We start from the raw sequence: 18728 nt of genomic DNA on the forward strand, positions 1-18728 counted from the left end.
GAGTACTTTACTTTTAATTGACTTTTTCCTCTAATTATGAATCCAGGAACTGAGTTTTCAATCGGACTCCCCTCATGAACCCCGAGCAGAATCCAGCTTACCACCCCTCCCCTTTCCCCGGAGACATAACCCAGCTAAGTCTCTCTCCATTGTAATACCTCAATAAATCCAACTGCCTCCCCCAACCCCTACCAGTAATTCGCTCCATCAACTCTGTTTATGTTCTATGATCTATTATTTATGTATTTACACATAACAGGTTACATTTTGTTGGTGAAGTGTTTCAACTGTTGCTTTCAGTGTTTCTGTCAGATTCATTTTCTGCTCAATTTATCTGGGAATTTTTTCATGTACCGTGATTACTCATAAAATGGTCAAATGACCCTGCTGGGCATGAAAATAAATTAATACGTTTTTATCAATTATTTTCTATTCTTTGACATATTTTCCCTGTGAAGTCTGAAGATGCTATTATCAATGCTTTGTAACTTCTATGTAGAACAGAATCTAAAATACCAATCATTAATATGTTTTAGAGATAATGGGAACTGCAGATGCTGGAGAATTCCAAGATAATAAAATGAGAGGCTGGATGAACACAGCAGGCCAAGCAGCATCTCAGGAGCTCAAAAGCTTTTGTGCTCCTGAGATGCTGCTTGGCCTGCTGTGTTCATCCAGCCTCTCATTTTATTATCATTAATACGTTTTGAAGGGTAAGAAATGAAATTTGCAAGGAAATATTTAAATAAAAATTTTGTTTATGCTGTAACACATGTTTTAACTATTTTGTCAAGACTAAGTTGTAAATAAAATCAGTGGTGGAAATTGAGACAAATCTTGCCTTTGCTATAAGCTGCTTTGGGATGTCCTGAAATTGTGTAATATGCAATGTAAATAAATCTTTTGTGTGATTTTTCCTGAAGTAAATCTTCCATTAGTATTACAGTTCTTTTCATGTAGATTTTTGAGCCTAATCTCTAATTTTTGTTGTGGAGTAAAAAGGAAAGTAAGGGAATAGGATTAGTGAAATGATGTATGAATTAGAATAAGCTGTAGAGTCGGTGCACTTGATCAAATCGGTGTGTAACTGGGCTGCATGGTTTGGAAGAATTACTACTGGCTTGTATTATGTTTCTTGATGTTTGCTGAAGAGCTGCATTGATGTAACATCACTGGATTAGAGAAGTTAAAATCAACTGTGATTCCTCCTCCTGATTACTATCTAATAATTTCTGCTGGAATTAGAGATTGTGGTGTTCCTTACATTGCTAAGGTTTCCACTGTTTAGTTACACACATAGAGAGCAATTATTAAGACAAGGATTCAGTGTGTACCTACCACCTGTGAAATACTCAGTTGTTAGTATTGTTTTCAGGGGAACACAGTGAAGTGTAGAAAATTGTAACCTGCACACATTAGTTTGTTTATGCCCTCAATAATGATCAGTACTGGACTTAACTCCTTCACATTTATTTTAAGAAATACAGTAATTAAAAATGAGAAATCCTTATAATACACAGTGATTATTACAATAGTCATTCTTGTTTAAATTCGTGACCTTGGCGTTATTCCATTTCTACACTCTTCAGATGTCAATCCTCTGAGTTATGTGTTCCTCTAATTTAGCCTCTCGTGCGTGCTTGATTTTATTCCCACTACCATCGTTCATCTGGCTTTGCCTTGCTACCTCTTTCTTCATTAAGATGTTTCTTGAAACTTAGCTTTTTGAATAAATGTTTAGTCACATGTCCTAACATTTTTACCTATGACTTGTTGAATATACTCCTGAGGTGTGCCTTGGAATATTTTCCAACATTAATGATGCTATCTTCCCTGTGGTTAATGACAGTTTAATTCTTGGTATGAGTGTCAGTGTTCAATTACTGTCTCGCAAGTATTTACTGTGCTTTTTTGCAGTAAGTATCTAAGTCCTTGACTGCTGCTTCCGAAATCAAACTGAAGTGAACGTGTGAAAAATAGTAATCGAAAGGCAGGACATGCTGACAATTGAGACAGCTTATTATCAGGAGATGGCCAGGCATTAAATGGAGTATTGTTACCTGGATGACTCTCCAGAAACATTTGGTGAAACTATGCTGAAACTAGAGATAGTGTGGCAAGTGGCAATAATGTTGTAGGACACCTGAAAAACATAAATTGAGGCAAGTGTGAAGTTATTGGGCACAATATCTAATGAGCAAGAGGCAGGAGCATTTGAAAGGTCAATATAAGGAAAAAGATCCATTGTTTTTAAATATAAGGTTTCTAGTGTGAGCAAGAAAAGGAGAGGCCCAGTATAACCAACCTATTTGCTACGCGATGCAAACTACTTAAGCACAAAGTTACTTCCTGACTCTGTCACCAAGGAACACAAGAACTTAGCATTCTGAACGTGGTTTTTGGATGTGTCAAAGCACTATTCAGGAAGTAGTGGAACAGTCAGTCGACATCACATTGCTCTGACCTAGGAAACAGCACTGAATGTAATCAAATCTTGTGTATAACTTAGATTGCAGATGTATGGAACATGAACTACTTAAAAGATAAATTTGCCGACAAATTTATCATCCATCTTAAAAAAAAATTGTTGGGACCATTCAAGGGAACTTAGTAAGAACAGCCCAGGCAAAGTAAATGAACTGACCCAAAATGTTAACTGTGTAAATTCTAAAGTATGATACAACAGTTCACACTGGGAATTTAGGAGAAATGTTTTTAACCCGGGAAGTGATAGGAATATTGAGCTCTAATACAGAATTGTTGAGATGAATAGGAGAGACACATTTAAGGGAATGTTAGATAAGTGCAAGAGAGATTGGAATCCAACACAGAAAATGCCCATCTGCAGTATTTTGATTTTATTTAAGGACAAAAGGAATATGCTGTTATTGTATTAGAATCATACGGATATAGAGCTGTTCAGCATGGAAGCAGACACTTTGGTCTAACTCGTCCATGCTGACCGGATATCCTAAATTAATCCAGTCCCATTTGGCCCATTTCCTCCTCAACCCTTCCTATTCACGTACCCTCAGTTGCCTTTTTAAATGTCGTAATTGTATCAGCCTCCAGCAACTCATTCTGTGCACGCGCCACCCTCTGCGTGAAAAAGTTGCCCCTTAGATCCCTTTTGAATCTTGCCCCTCTCACCTTAAACCCATGTTGTCTAGTTTTAGACTTCCCAAACCTGGGGAAAAGATCTTGTCTATCCACCCCATCTATGCCTATCATGATTTTATAAGCCTCTAAAAGGTTACTCCGCAGCCTCCAACTCTAGGGAAAATAGCCCCAGCCTACTCAGCCTCTCCCTACAGCTCACACCCTCCAACCTTGGCAATATCCTTCTAAATCTTTTCTGAACCCTTTCTAGTTCTTTACAGCAGGAAGACCAGAATGAACGCAGTATTCCAAAAGTGGCCTAACTAGTTCCTGTACAGCCGCAACCTGACTTCCCAACTCCTATACTCAGTGCGCTGACCAATAAAGACAAGTGTACCGAATGCCTTCTCCACTATCCTGTCTACATACTACTCTACTTTCAAGGAACAATGAACTTGCACTCCAAGGTCTAAACTGGTTGCTCCGAATGCTTAACTGTTCAGTCTAAGTAAATATGCAGGAAGCAGTCAGCAAGTCAGACATGAACATTGGCAAAGTAGGTAATCTTAGTTGACTTTTCAGGAATAAGACCCTTCCTTTAATTGATGCGACTCTCTAATATTTAACCTGTTAAACATTTCCAACAATTTCAGTTTGTGGTTTTTTTGTTAAGTTGATTCAAATGTGGCAATTAAAATTCCAGGCCAGAGAGAGCTGTGATCCTATTTGGAAAATTTATTTGAACTGGTGGTCCAAGCAGTGCTTCTGTGCTTCAAATACTTGGCTCAGCCACTGCTTAGGTTTAAAGACGACCCAGGAAATTGGGCAAAATGCATTCGAGTTAGACTCCATTTAGCGTCAAACCTTAATGTGTGGCCCTTCAGAAGTTTCCATTTTTGTAGTTGCAGAGGTGGATAGCACTGTTTGTTTACAGTGCTAAGGACGTGGATTCAATTTGTATCTTGGGCGTCTGTCTGTGTGGAATTTCCACGTTTTTCTCGTGTGTTTCCACCAGTGCTCCAGTTTCCTCCCACAGTCCAAACATATGCAGGATGCTGGATCAACTCTGGCAAATGTGGGGTTATGAAGGTGGTCTGGGTGGGATGCTCCTCAGGAACTCAGAAATACAGACTTGATGGGCTGAATGGCCTTTGCCTGCACTGTAGGGATTCTGTGTTACAAGTTACATAGATTTATTTTAATATCTTGTCCTTGGGGTGAAAGCAGTGCTGGCAACGTCTATTTTACATTGCTCTGAAAGCAATGTGATACATTCCATTCCAGTCTCATTTCCAAGAACAATTAAGAATCATTGATAACAGTATGGGTCTGAAGCCACAGACCAAGGAAAGACAGCGGATTTGCCTCTCTGAACATTTAATTAGTAAACCAATTGAATTCTGTTACAACTTATAATCACTTCTACTGACCTTTTAATTTACAACTGAAATGAATGAGACTAGGTTGAATGTTTGCTGCCATGTTCTGTGAAATGGAGATATTTTCAGTTCAAGATTCAGTTCAGTTCAGCGATAAAACCCAAAGAAGATTTGTTTTGATGTACCATTTAATTTGGTTTAAGAATCCCTTGTGCTGCAATTCTGATCCCAGCATTCTCTTATTTTAACTGCATCCCATTGTTAGAACTGGATTTCTGTCATTTTGCATGCAAGTTGCCCAAATGAATTGCATCTCATATTGCCATCACAATGCATATGGTACGTTGTTCTGTCATAGGTATGTTTTCAAACAAGGAAAGTCTAGCTGATTGTTGCCAAGATAGGTATATCTGGATCATGGAATCAGTTATGCAATTGGAGAATTTTAGAATAAAAATTAGGTTGAATTTTTACTGTGTGTGACTAATTTTGCAAATTAAATTTAAAGTTGCATAGATTTTACAGCACATGTTTGGGCCATCCAGGTCATGCCAGTGTTAATGCTTCACACAACCTTAGTCCTACTCTCGTTCATCTCACTAGAAGCACTTAGTTCAGTTTATTTCTTACATATATTTACTTTGTTCCCTTCAAATGTCTTCAGGCCATTTGCATCAATCAGTCCCTGTGGTAACAAGTTCCACCGTTTCAATGTTCTGGGTGAAGATATTTCTTCTGAAATCTTGACTGAATTTCTTGAGACTCTAGGTTTGTCCCTGGTTTGACAGTCTCCATTTTTTATGTGTCTAACCTCTTTCTAATTTTAGAGTCCTCTAGAAGACCTCATGTAGGCTTCTCTTTATTAGGGAAGAGCTCCAGCACGTGCAGCCTTTTCTGTTAAAATTTTCAGCTCCGTTGTCATACTTGCAGATCCTTTTTGCACTTTTTCCAGTTACATAACATGTTGAAAATGTAGATGTGGTTTTAAGTTCTAGCTGGGTTGGTTTTTTTGTTTGTTCTACCTGTCACGAAAACAGTGTTTGATTTTTTTTGTGGGCAACCTTTTAATCTTGGAGTTGAGTTGTCTAAGCACTCGAACTGTTGAGATATTTCATTGACTGAGATTCGATGGTGAGGTGACTGCCTGAGGAAGGATCACCGGACTTGAAACATTTAGCCTAATTTTCCCTTCATAGATGCTCTCAGACCTGCTGAGCTTTTCCAGCAACTTCTGTTTGTGTATGTGACTTCCTATATTTTCATAAGGGAAACTCAAAAGATTCTCCTTTAACAAAGGTTCTGGAGAACTTCCTGTGGTCAAATACTGCTTCCACCTTATGTTAGAAACAGTATTTGGGCCAAACAGGCAGTGGCAGCAAGAGTGTATTATCCAGAAGGTAAACTGTAATGACCAGCTATGTCCTCTCAGTCTACATCTTCCTGACCCACAGTTTTGACCACCAAGGACAAAGGCAACAGGTGCGTGAGCTGTACAGCATAGAAACAGGGCCTTTGGCCAACAATAGGAACATCAGCAAGTTTTTCTCCAGGCTAAATGTCATCCTGACTCAGAACTACATTGCTGTACGTTTGTGGTCGCTGGGTAAGAATCCTGGAACTACCTCTCTAACAGTACTGTAGGTTTACTTTTACCAAACTGACTGCAGCAGGTCCATGAGGCAACTCTAATCCTTCCACAAGGACACTTGGGGATGGGCAATAAGTACTGACACACCCAAAGAAAGCCCAGCTCCAGAATGAACAAAAATCAAGTGACTGGGCATATTTTAAAAAAAAAGCATTGAGATGCAAACATCACTGGCTATGCCAGCATTTATAGCCTATCCCTTTTGCCGCAGAGAATGATTGAGTTGGTCACATTGCTCTGGCATTGGAGCCACATGAGCAAGACCAGATAAGAATGGCAGATACCTTTCCTTTAAAGGACATTGGTGAACCAGATGGGCTTTTGTGACATTCAACAATGGTTTCATGAACCCCCCCCCCCCCCCCCCCCCCCCCGAAGTTAGCATTCTTTATTACAGAATCTGGAATTAAAATTTCACGTCTGCCATGAAGGTATATGAACCCATGTTCCAAGAACATTCGCCTGCACTTCTGGATTACTAGTCAAGTGCCACTGCCTCACCTGCGAGAAGTTCTAAGACCTTTGGTCAAAAGCATCATTTTCTATAATTGAAACAAAACAGCCTATCTTACATCTTCAACAGTGCACACTTCTTCAGCTGTGTAATGGAAGGGTCAGCTTTGATCTCATGATCGTGGCAATGAAGTGGGATGTGAACTCTCAACCTTCTGATTCGGGCAAGCTGGTTACCCAGTGGTAGACTGTGACTAGTAAATATTTCAATTGCAGGGTCTCTTAATTCTATTCCTAAAATGTTCTGGCGTGATATCATGAATCTTTCCATACAAAGAAAGATTCACGAAACCAAACTTGGGTGGAGGGAAGTCAAATGAAACATTTGCAACATTTAGGGCGGCACGGTGGCTCAGTGGCTAGCACTGCAGCCTCACAGCACCAGGGACCCGGGTTCGATTCCAACCCTGGGCAACTGTCTGTGTGGCACATTCTCCCCGTGTCTGTGTGGGTTTTCTCTGGGTGCTCCGGTTTCCTCCCATAGTCCAAAGATGTGCAGGCTGGGTGGATCGGCCATGCTAAATTGCCTGTAGTGTTCAGGGGTGTGTGGGTTATAGGGGGATGGGTCTGGGTGGGATGCTTCAAGGGACGGTGTGGACTTGTTGGGCCAAAGGGCCTGTTTCTACACTGTAGGGGGTCCAATCTAATCAACTAAGGAAGTTAGATTTTGCTGCATGAAGGCATTGTGGAAAATGGAACAAAGTGAAGTAAATAGAGGTGAGGAATGGGTCGACCACGATCCAGTTGCAGGCCAGACTGGGCTTGAGGGACTGAGTGGCTGCCTCCTGTTTCTCATGTTCCCATTCACTACTGATATAATCATGATGTTCTAGCTGACGAGCATTGTTTGTCCACAATAAGTGTTTTTTTTAAAAAAAAATGCACCTCTTACTGTGGGAACAAAAATATGTTTGTATATCAGTACTAGAGAGCAGTGGAACATTGCTTTAGCTGAACATTGCCTTATTTTGTTCTATATTTTGGATGTTTCTACCTTGTTTGTTCGTTTGTGTTTTCTCATGAGGCTACAGTAATCTGTAAAACTCTTAACTAAAATTACATCAAAATCTTAGATGCTGAAGTGTGGAAGGAAGATTTTGAACATTCATTGTATCTCATGCGTCATCCACTGCAGATTTTAAATAAAACTGCATGGGGATACAGCTTGATTAATCTTGACTGTCCTTACAAGTCACCTGATGTGTGTCTGACAATTAAAAGAAAAAAATTGTTTTTTAAATTATTGTAGGATGTGGGCAAAGTCAGGTAGACCAGCAAATAATTTCCATCCCTAATTGTCCTGGACGAGTTGATAATGTGATGCCTCCTTGAACCACAACAGTCTTTTGAGGTGTAGGGACACTGTGTTAGATAGTTCTCGGATTTTGATCCAGCAGCGGTAAACAGGCAGTTATATAGTTCCAAATCAGAATGGTGTATCACATGGAAGGTAACATGCAGGTGGTGGAGCTGGCCTTGTCCTTTGAAGACTTGCTGTTGTGCCTTTAGAAGCTACTATTGGAGGAGCCATGGTATGTTTTTGCGGTGCATCTTGTAGATGCTAGATGCTGTGTGTCAATGGTGAGGAAAGTGAATGTTGAAAGTGGTGGATGGGATGCCAGTCAAGTATGCTGCTTTCTGTAGGATGGTTTGAGTGTGGTTGATTCTGCTCATCCAGGTCCATCACACTTCCTGCATATGCCTTGTATATGGTGAAGAGAAATGGGACGTTAGGAGATAAATTGTTTCCCACGGAATTCTGCTCTTTTGACCTGCTTTTGGTAGTAACCGAGGTATTTGTATGCCTGGTCAAGTTCAGAATGATAGTTCAGGGTTCACCAAAGGGAATACATTTGAATTTCCTGGCAAGATGGTTGGTTAGATTCACTCTTGTTGGAGATTGTCATTGCCTGTGTACCATGAATATTAGCTGTCACTTGAACAGAATCTTTTCACATCCTCCGGATGTTCCAAATTGCTGCAGTGCCAAGGATTTTGTTTTTGAAGTAAATCATTATTACATCACCTAACCTTGTTTTGAAGTGTTTTAAGGAAACTCTAATTTCTTGCTTATGAAGAAGAGCATTGATCTCATTGTGATTAAAAACTGAAAGAACTGTGGATGGTGTAAATCAGGAACAAAAAGTTGCTGGAAAAGCTCAGTAGGTCTGGCGACATCTGTGAAATAAAAAAACAGTTATGTTTTGGGTTAGGTGCCCCAATCTTCATGGCAGGGAAAGAAAAGTTTAGCAGTCTTCTGAGATTTTGAGATTTGCTGTATATTGATGATGGTACTTCATACTGACTTGTGTATAGCATTAACTTTGTTTCCATCTTGTTATAATGCATAGAATTGCATTCTGAAATTCAGCATGAAAACAAGACAATTTAAGTGAAGTCGTCTACTCTGCTTATTGTCCACACGAGCATAGCACCTGTCCCTTTGTCAGCAGACCCTTCTGTTCCTCAACCGTATAATGTATTTTTGTGTCTAGACTGCTCACCTCAACCACTCCATGTGTTTGAAAGTTCCATATTCTTATTACTACCTGGTGATTAACTGCCTGTAAGGGTGGTAGAGGCAGAAACCCTCAGACTTCGAAGAATTTAGATGCACACTTGCAATGCGGGAACAGACTGGACTATCTGTCGATGACTGGAAAATTGAATTAGAATGGTTGCTTTTTTTTGGCATGGTGCTTAGGCTGAAGCACGTTTTTTCTGTGCTGTAGAGCACTATGACTTTATGAACTATGTTTTTTGTGAATTCCCATTTACTTTGTTACTGATTTTATCTAACTTTGTATTTAAGGCATTTTTCTCAGGGCTCCACCACAAATGGAAACATTTTCTTTACATTTACCTGTATTGACTTCAGTCATAATTTAAAGAACTCTACGAGAGTGTCCCTTCCCCACCTGCCTTGTTCACCCCCTCCCCAGTGGTTCTATACACGCTCAACAGTCGGGAACGTAAGAGTGAGGTTGACAGTGAATGTGAGTGCCTGTGATTTCCTGCACCTCTGTAAGAAGGGATGCAACGAGTTTGACAAAATTGCCTATTGGAAATGTCTTCTGCAATGTGCCAAGTCCTTTATAGACGTTTTCTTCTTTGGATGCTACATTATATTGTTCAGAGGTTAAATGATTGACAACCAAGCAGGAACGAATTGATTTTAAAGTCCTTAATTAAATTGATTTCAAGATGTTTGGTGTCTATTATTTCAAGTTCGAGTTCATTCAGATAGAAGAGAAGCCTTATTGCTGTTGGCAGCAATGGGTAAAGAAATTGAAATCACGTAGCATTATTCTATTTTAACACCAGCACCTGTTCAGACAGTCTAAATGGTGTCCTTTAACAGCTGTCACTGCAAGCATAGCAAATCATTTGAACACAACTGCTAATTTTATTTGCAAAACGCCTGTGTATTCTCGTCTGTCTGAAATTTAAAACTATTAGAAATGTGTATTCTGTTCGGCATTGACCATTTTAAGCTCACAATGGGAAATGTTCATAAGTGCAAATGCAAAACTTTTAAGAAAATGGAAATTTACATTGAAATATAAAGAAGATTTTTCACATTCCAAATAAATCGTTAACACTGTTTCAGAGATAGTAGAAACTGCAGATGCTGGAGAATCTGAGATAACAAGGTGTAGAGCTGGATGAACACAGGCTGAGCAGCATCAGAGGAGCAGGAAGGCTGATGTTTTGGGCCTAGACCCTCCTTCAGAAATGGTGGAGGGGAAGGGGGATCGGAAATAAATAGGGAGAGAGCGGGAGATGGATAGAGGAGAGGATAGGTGGAGAGGAGACAGACAAGTAAAGAGGCGGGGATGGAGCCAGTAAAGGTGAGTGTAGCTGCGGAGGTAGGGAGGAGCTAGGTCAGTCCAGGGAGGATGGACAAGTCAAGGGGGTGGGATGAGGTTAGTAGTTAGGTGATGGGGGAGGGGCTTGAGGTGGGAGGACAGGATAGGTGAGAGGAAGGACAGGTCAGGGAAGCGGGGACAAGCTGGGCTGGTTTTGGGATATGGTAGGGAGGGGAGATTTTGAAGCGCATGAAGTCCACATTGATACCATTCGGCTGCCAGTTTCCCAAGCAGAATATGGGTTGCAGTTCCTGTAACCTGCGGGTAGCGTTGTTGTGGCACTGCTGGAGGCCCAGGATGGACATGTCATCTGACGAGCGGGAGGGGGTATTGAAATGGTTTGTGACTGGGAGGTGCAGTTTAGTGCGAACTGAGCCTAGGTGTTCTGCAAAGTGGTCCCCAAGCCTCCACTTGATTTCCCTGATGTAGAGGAGGTCACAACAAGAACAGTAGATGCAATATACTACATTAGCAGATGTGGAAAGTCTTCTACCCCCCCCTTGCCCCCGGCCTCGGGCCCCAAAGTGTAGGGGCAGGTGCAGCACTTCCTGCGGTTGCAGGGAAAGGAGCGGGTGAGGTGGGCTGGAGGGGAGTGTGGAGCGGACAAGGGAGTCACTGAGAGAGTGGTCCCTCCGAAAAGCAGATAATGTTGGGGAGGGAAAAATGTCTTTGGTGCTGAGGTTGGATTGCGGATGGCGGAAGGGACAGAGGATGATGTGTTGGATCCGGAGGTTAGTGAGGATGAGGGGAATTCTGTTTTGGGACTTCACAAGCTTCAAAATCTCCTTTTCCCCTACTGCATCCCAAATCCAGCACAGTTTGTCCCTGCCTCCTTAACCTGTCTTTCCTCCTACCTATCCCCTCCTCCCACCCCCATCTCCTACCTACTAACCTCATCCCACCCCCTTGACCTGTCCGTCCTCCCTGGACTGACCTATCTCCTCCTTACCTCCCCATCTATACTCACCTTTACTGGCTCCATCCCTGTCTGTTTGACCAGTCTGTCTCCTCTCCACCTATCTTCTCCTCTATCAATCTTCTATCTGCCTCCCCCTCTCTCCCAATTTATTTCAGAACCCTCTTCCACTCCCCCATTTCTGAAGAAGGGTCTAGGCCTGAAACACCAGCTTTTCTGCTCCTCTGCTGCTTGGCCTGCTGTGTTCATTCAGCTCTACACCTTGCTATTCCTAAATCTTTAACACTGTTGACTGATATAAACTAGGCTGATTTCTAGAATGGGGTGGTCTTATTATGCTTAGGAGTTTTCACGAACGAAAGGTGACCATATTAAAATATAGAAAATTCTGTGCGGACATGAGGTGGATGCTGAGAGGGTGGTTCCTCTAGTGAAGGAATCTAGAACTAGGGAGCCACAGTTTTAAAATAAGAGGTCCTCCATTTTTAAGATGAGGGATTTCTTTCTCATTTGACTTTGGAGTTCTTCTTTGGCAAACAGTGGAGGCTGGGTCTTTGAATATATTCAGATCTGGCAAAGAGTATGGGAGGGTGGGGTTGAGGAGGGAAGGATGGGGGAGATGGTTGAGGAAGGGGAGGGGACACAGGGCAGAAGCGAGGTAGGAGCTGGAGTTGGGCTGATTGGGAACATGGAAGGAGAGGGAAGTAAGCAAGTGTGAGCATAGGAATGGGGAGTGTAGGAGGAGAGGGCACAAGTAGTGGTGTGTTAAAGGGAGAAACAAATGATGGGTGAGGGAGGGAGGGGATGAAGAGGAAGCCAGAAGGTGAGGGTGAATGGAGAGGGGTGTTAGACGTGGAGTGACGAAGGACCAAGGAGTGTGGGAAGGTAGGGTGGAAGAAGGCAAGGTGAGGGAGGAGCTGGAGGGCCAGGGATCTTAGAAGGAGGGAAGTGGTGGGGCTGGAGGAAGGGAGGGAGTGTAGCAGATGAGGGGGGAGCGGGGAGAAGGATAGGATGGAGGGGGAGATGAAGCATGGAGATAAAAAGATTGACTGACTGGAGTGGGAGAAAGGTTGAAGGGAATCTCAGAGAACACATGGATCAGAGGGGAAGATATGGGAGGGGGAAGTGGCAGATGTTGGGTGTGGGGGAAATAAGAAGTGAAAGTAGCGGGTAGAAGAAAAGGAGAATTGGAGTTGAGAGAGAGCGAGAGCGCAGGAGGGGGCCTTTATGTCCATTGTGACTGGAAGGCTCTGTTATCAAGTGCCCATTCCCCCCTCCTTCCCCAGAACCCTGCTCACCATTTGTGCCCCAAAAAAATTCATTGGCCTTCTGAACGTCTCAAATGAATCTTAGTCCACTGTGTTTCCAGGCAGTGCCTTTCGTGCCGTTATTACTGGACGAGTGAAACAGCATTTCCTTAGGTCATTTTAAACTACTTTTTTGCTTTTATGGACAGGAATGACTTCTCCCTATTGAACGAATCCAACCATGATTTTGAAATGGCCTATTAAATCTGTCGGCCTTGCCTCCAGGGAGAACAGCCCCAACACATCTTCATTCTGTTCCTGTAACTGAGTTTGTCATTCCTGGACTTCCACTTCTGCACTTTGACCAATGCATTCACGTCTTTCCTATAATGTGATGACCGACAACTGTGTGTACAATATTCCAGCTGAAGTCTAGCAAGTGTCTTATACAAGTTCAACATCACCTCCCTGCTCTTGTCCTCAATGCCTCTAATAATAAGGCTGAGAACACAGTGCTTTACCAACTGCTCTCTCCACCTGTCCTGCCACCTTCAGTGATCTGTGCACATGTACGCCCAGGTTCGTATCTTCTGTACCACCTTTAGAATTGCACTCCTGATCTTATGTTGGCTTTAAATTTTCTTCTGATCAAAGTGCATCATCTTTTAGAGCAAGGGGATGGACTGAGAGGAGGGTAGTGGAGTGGGCTGGATTTGGGGGCAGAGGCTGGGGAATAAGTGGATGGAATCAGAAGAGGGAGGAGAACAGGAGGGGAGGGATGAGTGGTGAGGAAGAGGGCTGGAATGATGGAGGGGGGAGAGCAATGATGGGAAATGGGACAGGTTTGGATCTTCAGAGAATGTGAGGGGTGGTGGGTGAAGGGCAGGATGAGAGAGGGTATCCAGGTGAGTTTTCACAGAAACCTTATGCGATTGTAGCAAGACTGTCACTGTTGTACTCCAATTCTCTTGCAATTTACCTTCCGAAATGCTTACTATAACTGCATTCTAGCTTTTTCTGTTTCTTGCATAAATACATTGAAGATGCACTAAAGATCAATATTTAGAAGTTTCATGCCTTGTATGTATATGAAACTCAGTCAGAGATAGCAAGAACTGCTGATGCTGGAGTCGGAGATTACGCAGTGTGGAGCTGGAGGAACAGGAAATCAGGAATCAGAGGAGCAGGAAAGCTGACGTTTTGGGTCAGGACCCTTTCTGAAGATTTCTGAGGAGCTTTCCTGCTCCTCTGATGCTGCCTGGCCTGCTGTGTTCCTCCAGCTCTACACTGTGTTATTTTTTTCTGTGAAACTCAGTGTGCTTTGGGGAAATGTCACTTCTTGGTGGTGTGTTAACATGCTCACGTCTGAACCAGAAACTTCAGTGCAAAATCCAGGCTGCTCACGTCTGAACCAGAAACTTCAGTGCAAAATCCAGGCTGCAGTAAAAGAAGAGCAAAGAATTTTCCTGATGTATAGGCAGTGCTAATTCCTGAGCCAACATGTGTGGAATCACAAATTTTTGATGATTTTGGAGAGGGCAAAAGGAAGATTAATGATTAGAATGATCAGGGATTTCAGTTCTGTGAACAGGTTGGAGAAGCTAATCTGTTTTCCTTAAAGTAGAGCAGGCTCATCAGATTAGCTAAAATAAGTTAAATGAAAAGGCTTCCAAACCTGAAAGGTCAGTTGACATAGCTTGAACATTATTGGCAAAAGCAGCAGAGATACTATGAGGAAATACATGAAATGGCTACTCATTATTTGGATTGCACAGTCTCCTCTGGTGGGGGCAGATTCAATAGTGTTCTTGAAAAAGGAATTGGATAAATGCTCGAAGGAGAAAATCTACAGGAAAGAACAAGGAATAGGGCTAACTAAATGGGTGTTTCGAGTTATACAGCAGAGAAATAAACCCTTTGGTCCAACCAGTCCATGCTGACCATAATTCTAAAGTAGCCCCACTTATCTGCTCTTCGTCCATTTCCTTCCAAACATTTCTTTATCATGTACTTATCCAAATGCCTTTTAAACATTGTAACCGTACCTGCAACCACCACTTCCCCTGGAAGTTTGTTCCACATACAAACCACTCTGCATAAAAGAAAAAAGTTGCTTCTCATTTCTTTTTTTAAAATCTTTCTCTCTCAACTTAAAAATATATTTTTAGCTTTACTTTTTATATTTTATTTTGAAAAGCTCTCATCTGCTCTTGAAACCCTCAACCCTAGTGAAATGACACCTGCTATTCATCTTATTGATACCCCTCATGATTTTATAAACCTTTTATAACGTCACCCCAAAACCATCTACGTTCATGAATCAAGTCCCAGCCTATCCAGCCACTCCTTATAAGTCAAACCCTCTATTTCAGGCAACATCCTCATAAATATTTTCTGAATCTTCTGGTGAGCTGCTGGATTTGATGGGATGAATGATCTCCTTTGATGTACTACTCGCCGATTCTAACACTGGGTTTATTAGTGGTTTCTGCATTCAAATTAGCACAGACAGTACCCAGGTTGCAAATGGGCTCTGTTCCTGAGTCTGGTCACAAGTCAAAAACAATATGAAGCAGTTGTATATAAGTAATGTCTCCATGTTGGACTTTTGTAATTGCACCACTATATGGCATTGCATTTGTAAATGTGAGCATCTTTTTGTTGAATGTTTGTTAATCATGGACCCCTGTGCTGGATTATGTTTTCACAATCACCAGTTAGACCATAACTGGAGAGCTGTGGATGATTTTGGGCGCCATATCAGGGGTGAGATATTTCTGTTTAGAGGAGAAATCAAACAAAAAAATAGAATTGTGGTTGAAACAGAAGGTTAAAAGGTTGTGGAAATGAGACTTTTAGATGGTTCTGATAAAGCACAGAGGAAAAACCATTTTCTTTGATAGTAGTAAACAGCTGGGAAAAGATGCATGGTGAGGTATAAAATGTTTTCACCTAGTGTTGCTGAGTTTTGGAACACTGTTTGACAAATTGGTGAAGGAACATTCCATTAAAATGTTAAAATGAAAGGTGGACAAGTACCTCAGGAAGTTTAACTTTTAACTGTCCTTTCTTTCTGCCTTGTTCTGAAGATTTTGCATCTAGGTACAAGTACCTAAGATGGTGCCTTTTGTGGCAACGTTATACACTGTTCTCTGTAACCCTATACTTTTTATACACGAGTACATATGACAATTGAAATTAAATCAAAAACTTGCAGCGGAATAGAAAAAAATTGAGACTGCTCAGATGAGTCACTGCAAGCTGTGAATTTCTATGATTCTAATTGTAATATTTCTGAAGACACAGTTGTATTAAATAATTTTCTTTGTTCCAGTAGCCGGATTGAGCTTGGAGATGTTACCCCGCACAACATCAAACAGCTGAAACGGTTAAACCAAGTCATCTTCCCTGTAAGTTACAACGACAAATTCTACAAGGATGTACTGGAGGTTGGAGAACTTGCAAAATTAGGTAAAATTTGTGTGACCTTTTGCATGTCTTCCTAATTTTTTTTTTGAGTAAATTGTTGATGCTTTTCTTGGTAATATTTTGCCTGGAGTAAAACTGTGCAGGTACCGTATTCAGAGAGTTATCTAAATTATTGGGGGTGTCAAATCTCGATTTATCGTGCAGATTTTCATTCTTTTTTTGTTGAAAGGAAATTTAATTGTCATTGGTCAAAATCCTGGAATGCTTTATAACAACAAAGTAGATGTACACAGATAAGACTGCAATAGCCCAAGACACCAGCTCATCAACTTCACACGAGCAATCAGGGATAGAGAAAATATGCTGATCTTGCTTTAAAAAATGTTTTTGAACAGCAGAAGGGCCGTACAAAATATATTGAAAATCTTCCAAAGTGTTGTAACAGTGAACAGAAAAAGTTGTTTGCTCGCAGAAGCCAATAATGTGAAATCCTTTTCACGTGTTCTGCTTTAAAACAGTTCAGAAAATCCAGAGGAATGATTTGTGTTTCCCTACCTTCTGTTTTCCATCTGTTAACCAGTTCTTGATCTATATTAGTATATTACCAATTCCATGTACTCTCATTTTGTTTTCAAACCTATTGTGTGGGACCTATACCAAAGCCATCTGAGAATTCAGATGAACCAGTGAATCTGGTACTTCAACTACGCTACACGAGAAACTCACAACAAATTTTCTTGTTCTTATGTCCCTTTCACAAGTCCATGTTAATTCTGCCCAATTTTACCATCCTTTTCTAACTACCCAGGCATCACAATTTTTGGATTCTAGCATTTTACCTTGGCTGACATCAAATTGACAGATCTTTTTGTTCTCCATTCTCCTTGTCCCTCCATTTTTAAATTGTGAGGTTAAGTTTGCTAATTTCCAGCTTCAGGAACTGTTCTGGAATCTATACAACCAACTGTTTCAATTTTCTGGGATTGCAGCCTTCAATCCAAATAATCTTTCAAGTCCTCCCTCCTTGCTAATACTAATTTCTTTCAGTCTCTCACTTTCATATGACTGAATCTCCTGTTATTTCTGGGAGACTTTCCATGAAAGCAGGTACAAAGTAATTGTTTATATCTCTGCCATTTTCCTGTCATCCAGTATAAATTCCCTTGTCTCCACCTGTAATGGTCTCTCATTTGTATTAACTCATCATTTACTTTTCATATACCTTCTGGTTTGGGATCTGAGACTAGCTGTATAAACTTATGCTAAATCATTCTGTTTCTTATAACCTCAATAATAAAAATAACTGCACGTTCATTCAAGCTTTCGATGGGTGTGTGCTCTGTGCTTCTTTGGAACCTAACTGCTTATCTGTTGGAACTGCAGTTTGAACTGCTTGTGAGTTTCTCCCACACTAATTTTGAAATTTTACCTTGTGAATACTATAATATCTATTGCCTGTAAACAAGAGAAATGGAATCCACTTTATATTACAGATAACAAAACGCAGGGCTTTCTGCTTCTGAGTACTCAACTTAAGCACTCAAGTTCTTTAATTGTATTCAATCATAAATTACTGTTTGTTGCAAAGAATAGCAAGTGTGAACTATGGAGTGTGGTCACAGTTGCAAGATGAAAAGGGAATAGTTTCTCCTTGACATAAAATATGGGAGAGAGCTTGTAGAATCAGTGGTATAGCATTTAAGGAGGCCATTTGGTCCCTTCAGTGTGTGCCAGCCCTTCGATAGAACTGTCTGTTAATTCTGCTATGTTGCTCTTCCCCAATTTTTAGGCCAAAATTTTTTTTTTTCCCCTCTTTTGAGTATTTATCTAATTCTCTTTTAAAAATTTACTGTTTAAAATGCTTCCACCACCTTTCAAGCAATGGTTTACAGGTCAAAACTACTTGTGGATTTTTTTGTAATTCATTCAGGGGAGGAGGGTGTCATTGGCTAGGCCAGCATTTATTACCCAGACCTAACTGACCAGAGGACAGTTAAAGGTCAACCGCATTGCTGCGGTTCTAGATTTGCGTGTAGACCAGACCAGCTAAAGAAGGCCGCTTCCTTCCCTAAAGGAAGTTAGTACGTGAAAAGGGTTATTCCGACAAATAACAATGGATTCACAGTCATTATTAGACTCTTAAAGAATTCAAATTCCTCAATCTGTTGTGATAGGATTCAAACCCAGATCCCCTGTGTCTCTGGATTAGCAGTTCAGTGACAATATGATTAGGCCATCGTCTCCCCATAATACCTTTTTGAAAACGTCTCGTGTAACAGACCGTAAACAACATCATAGACTATTCTATTCAACATCATAGACTATTATGTTCATTTAAAAGGTTTTGGCATCATGGCCAGCAACATTGCTCATCCTCACTTGCCATTGCGAAGATGTGCCTTCTTAAACTACTGCAGTGATCTAGGTATACCCACAATGCTAGTGGAATTATTCCATGATTTTGACGCGTTGACAGTGAAGGAATGGTGATAGATTTTCAGTCACGATGGTGGGACTTGGAGAGGAATCTGCAGATGGTGGTGTTCCCCGGGAACGTGCTGTCTTGCAGTAGGGCTCATGGGTTTGGAAGGTGCTGTTGAACGAACCTTGGTGAGTAGTTACAGGGCA

At 41.2% G+C, this 18728-nt stretch overlaps 1 protein-coding gene across 2 annotated transcripts in view; it reads left to right on the top strand.

The window, feature by feature from the left end:
• naa50 (N-alpha-acetyltransferase 50, NatE catalytic subunit) overlaps positions 1 to 18728 on the top strand; it is a 36363-nt gene that overhangs the window by 563 nt on the left and 17072 nt on the right. The window contains exon 2 of one of the 2 annotated variants that reach the window (XM_059646452.1): positions 16009 to 16142. In XM_059646452.1, the coding sequence (XP_059502435.1) occupies positions 16009 to 16142 (134 nt within the window). Of the gene's footprint in view, positions 1 to 16005; positions 16143 to 18728 lie in introns of both variants that reach the window. The other variant, XM_059646451.1, reaches the window with a different exon arrangement.

This window comes from Stegostoma tigrinum, chromosome 6, assembly GCF_030684315.1.
Source record: "Stegostoma tigrinum isolate sSteTig4 chromosome 6, sSteTig4.hap1, whole genome shotgun sequence".
Classification (NCBI taxonomy): domain Eukaryota; kingdom Metazoa; phylum Chordata; class Chondrichthyes; order Orectolobiformes; family Stegostomatidae; genus Stegostoma; species Stegostoma tigrinum.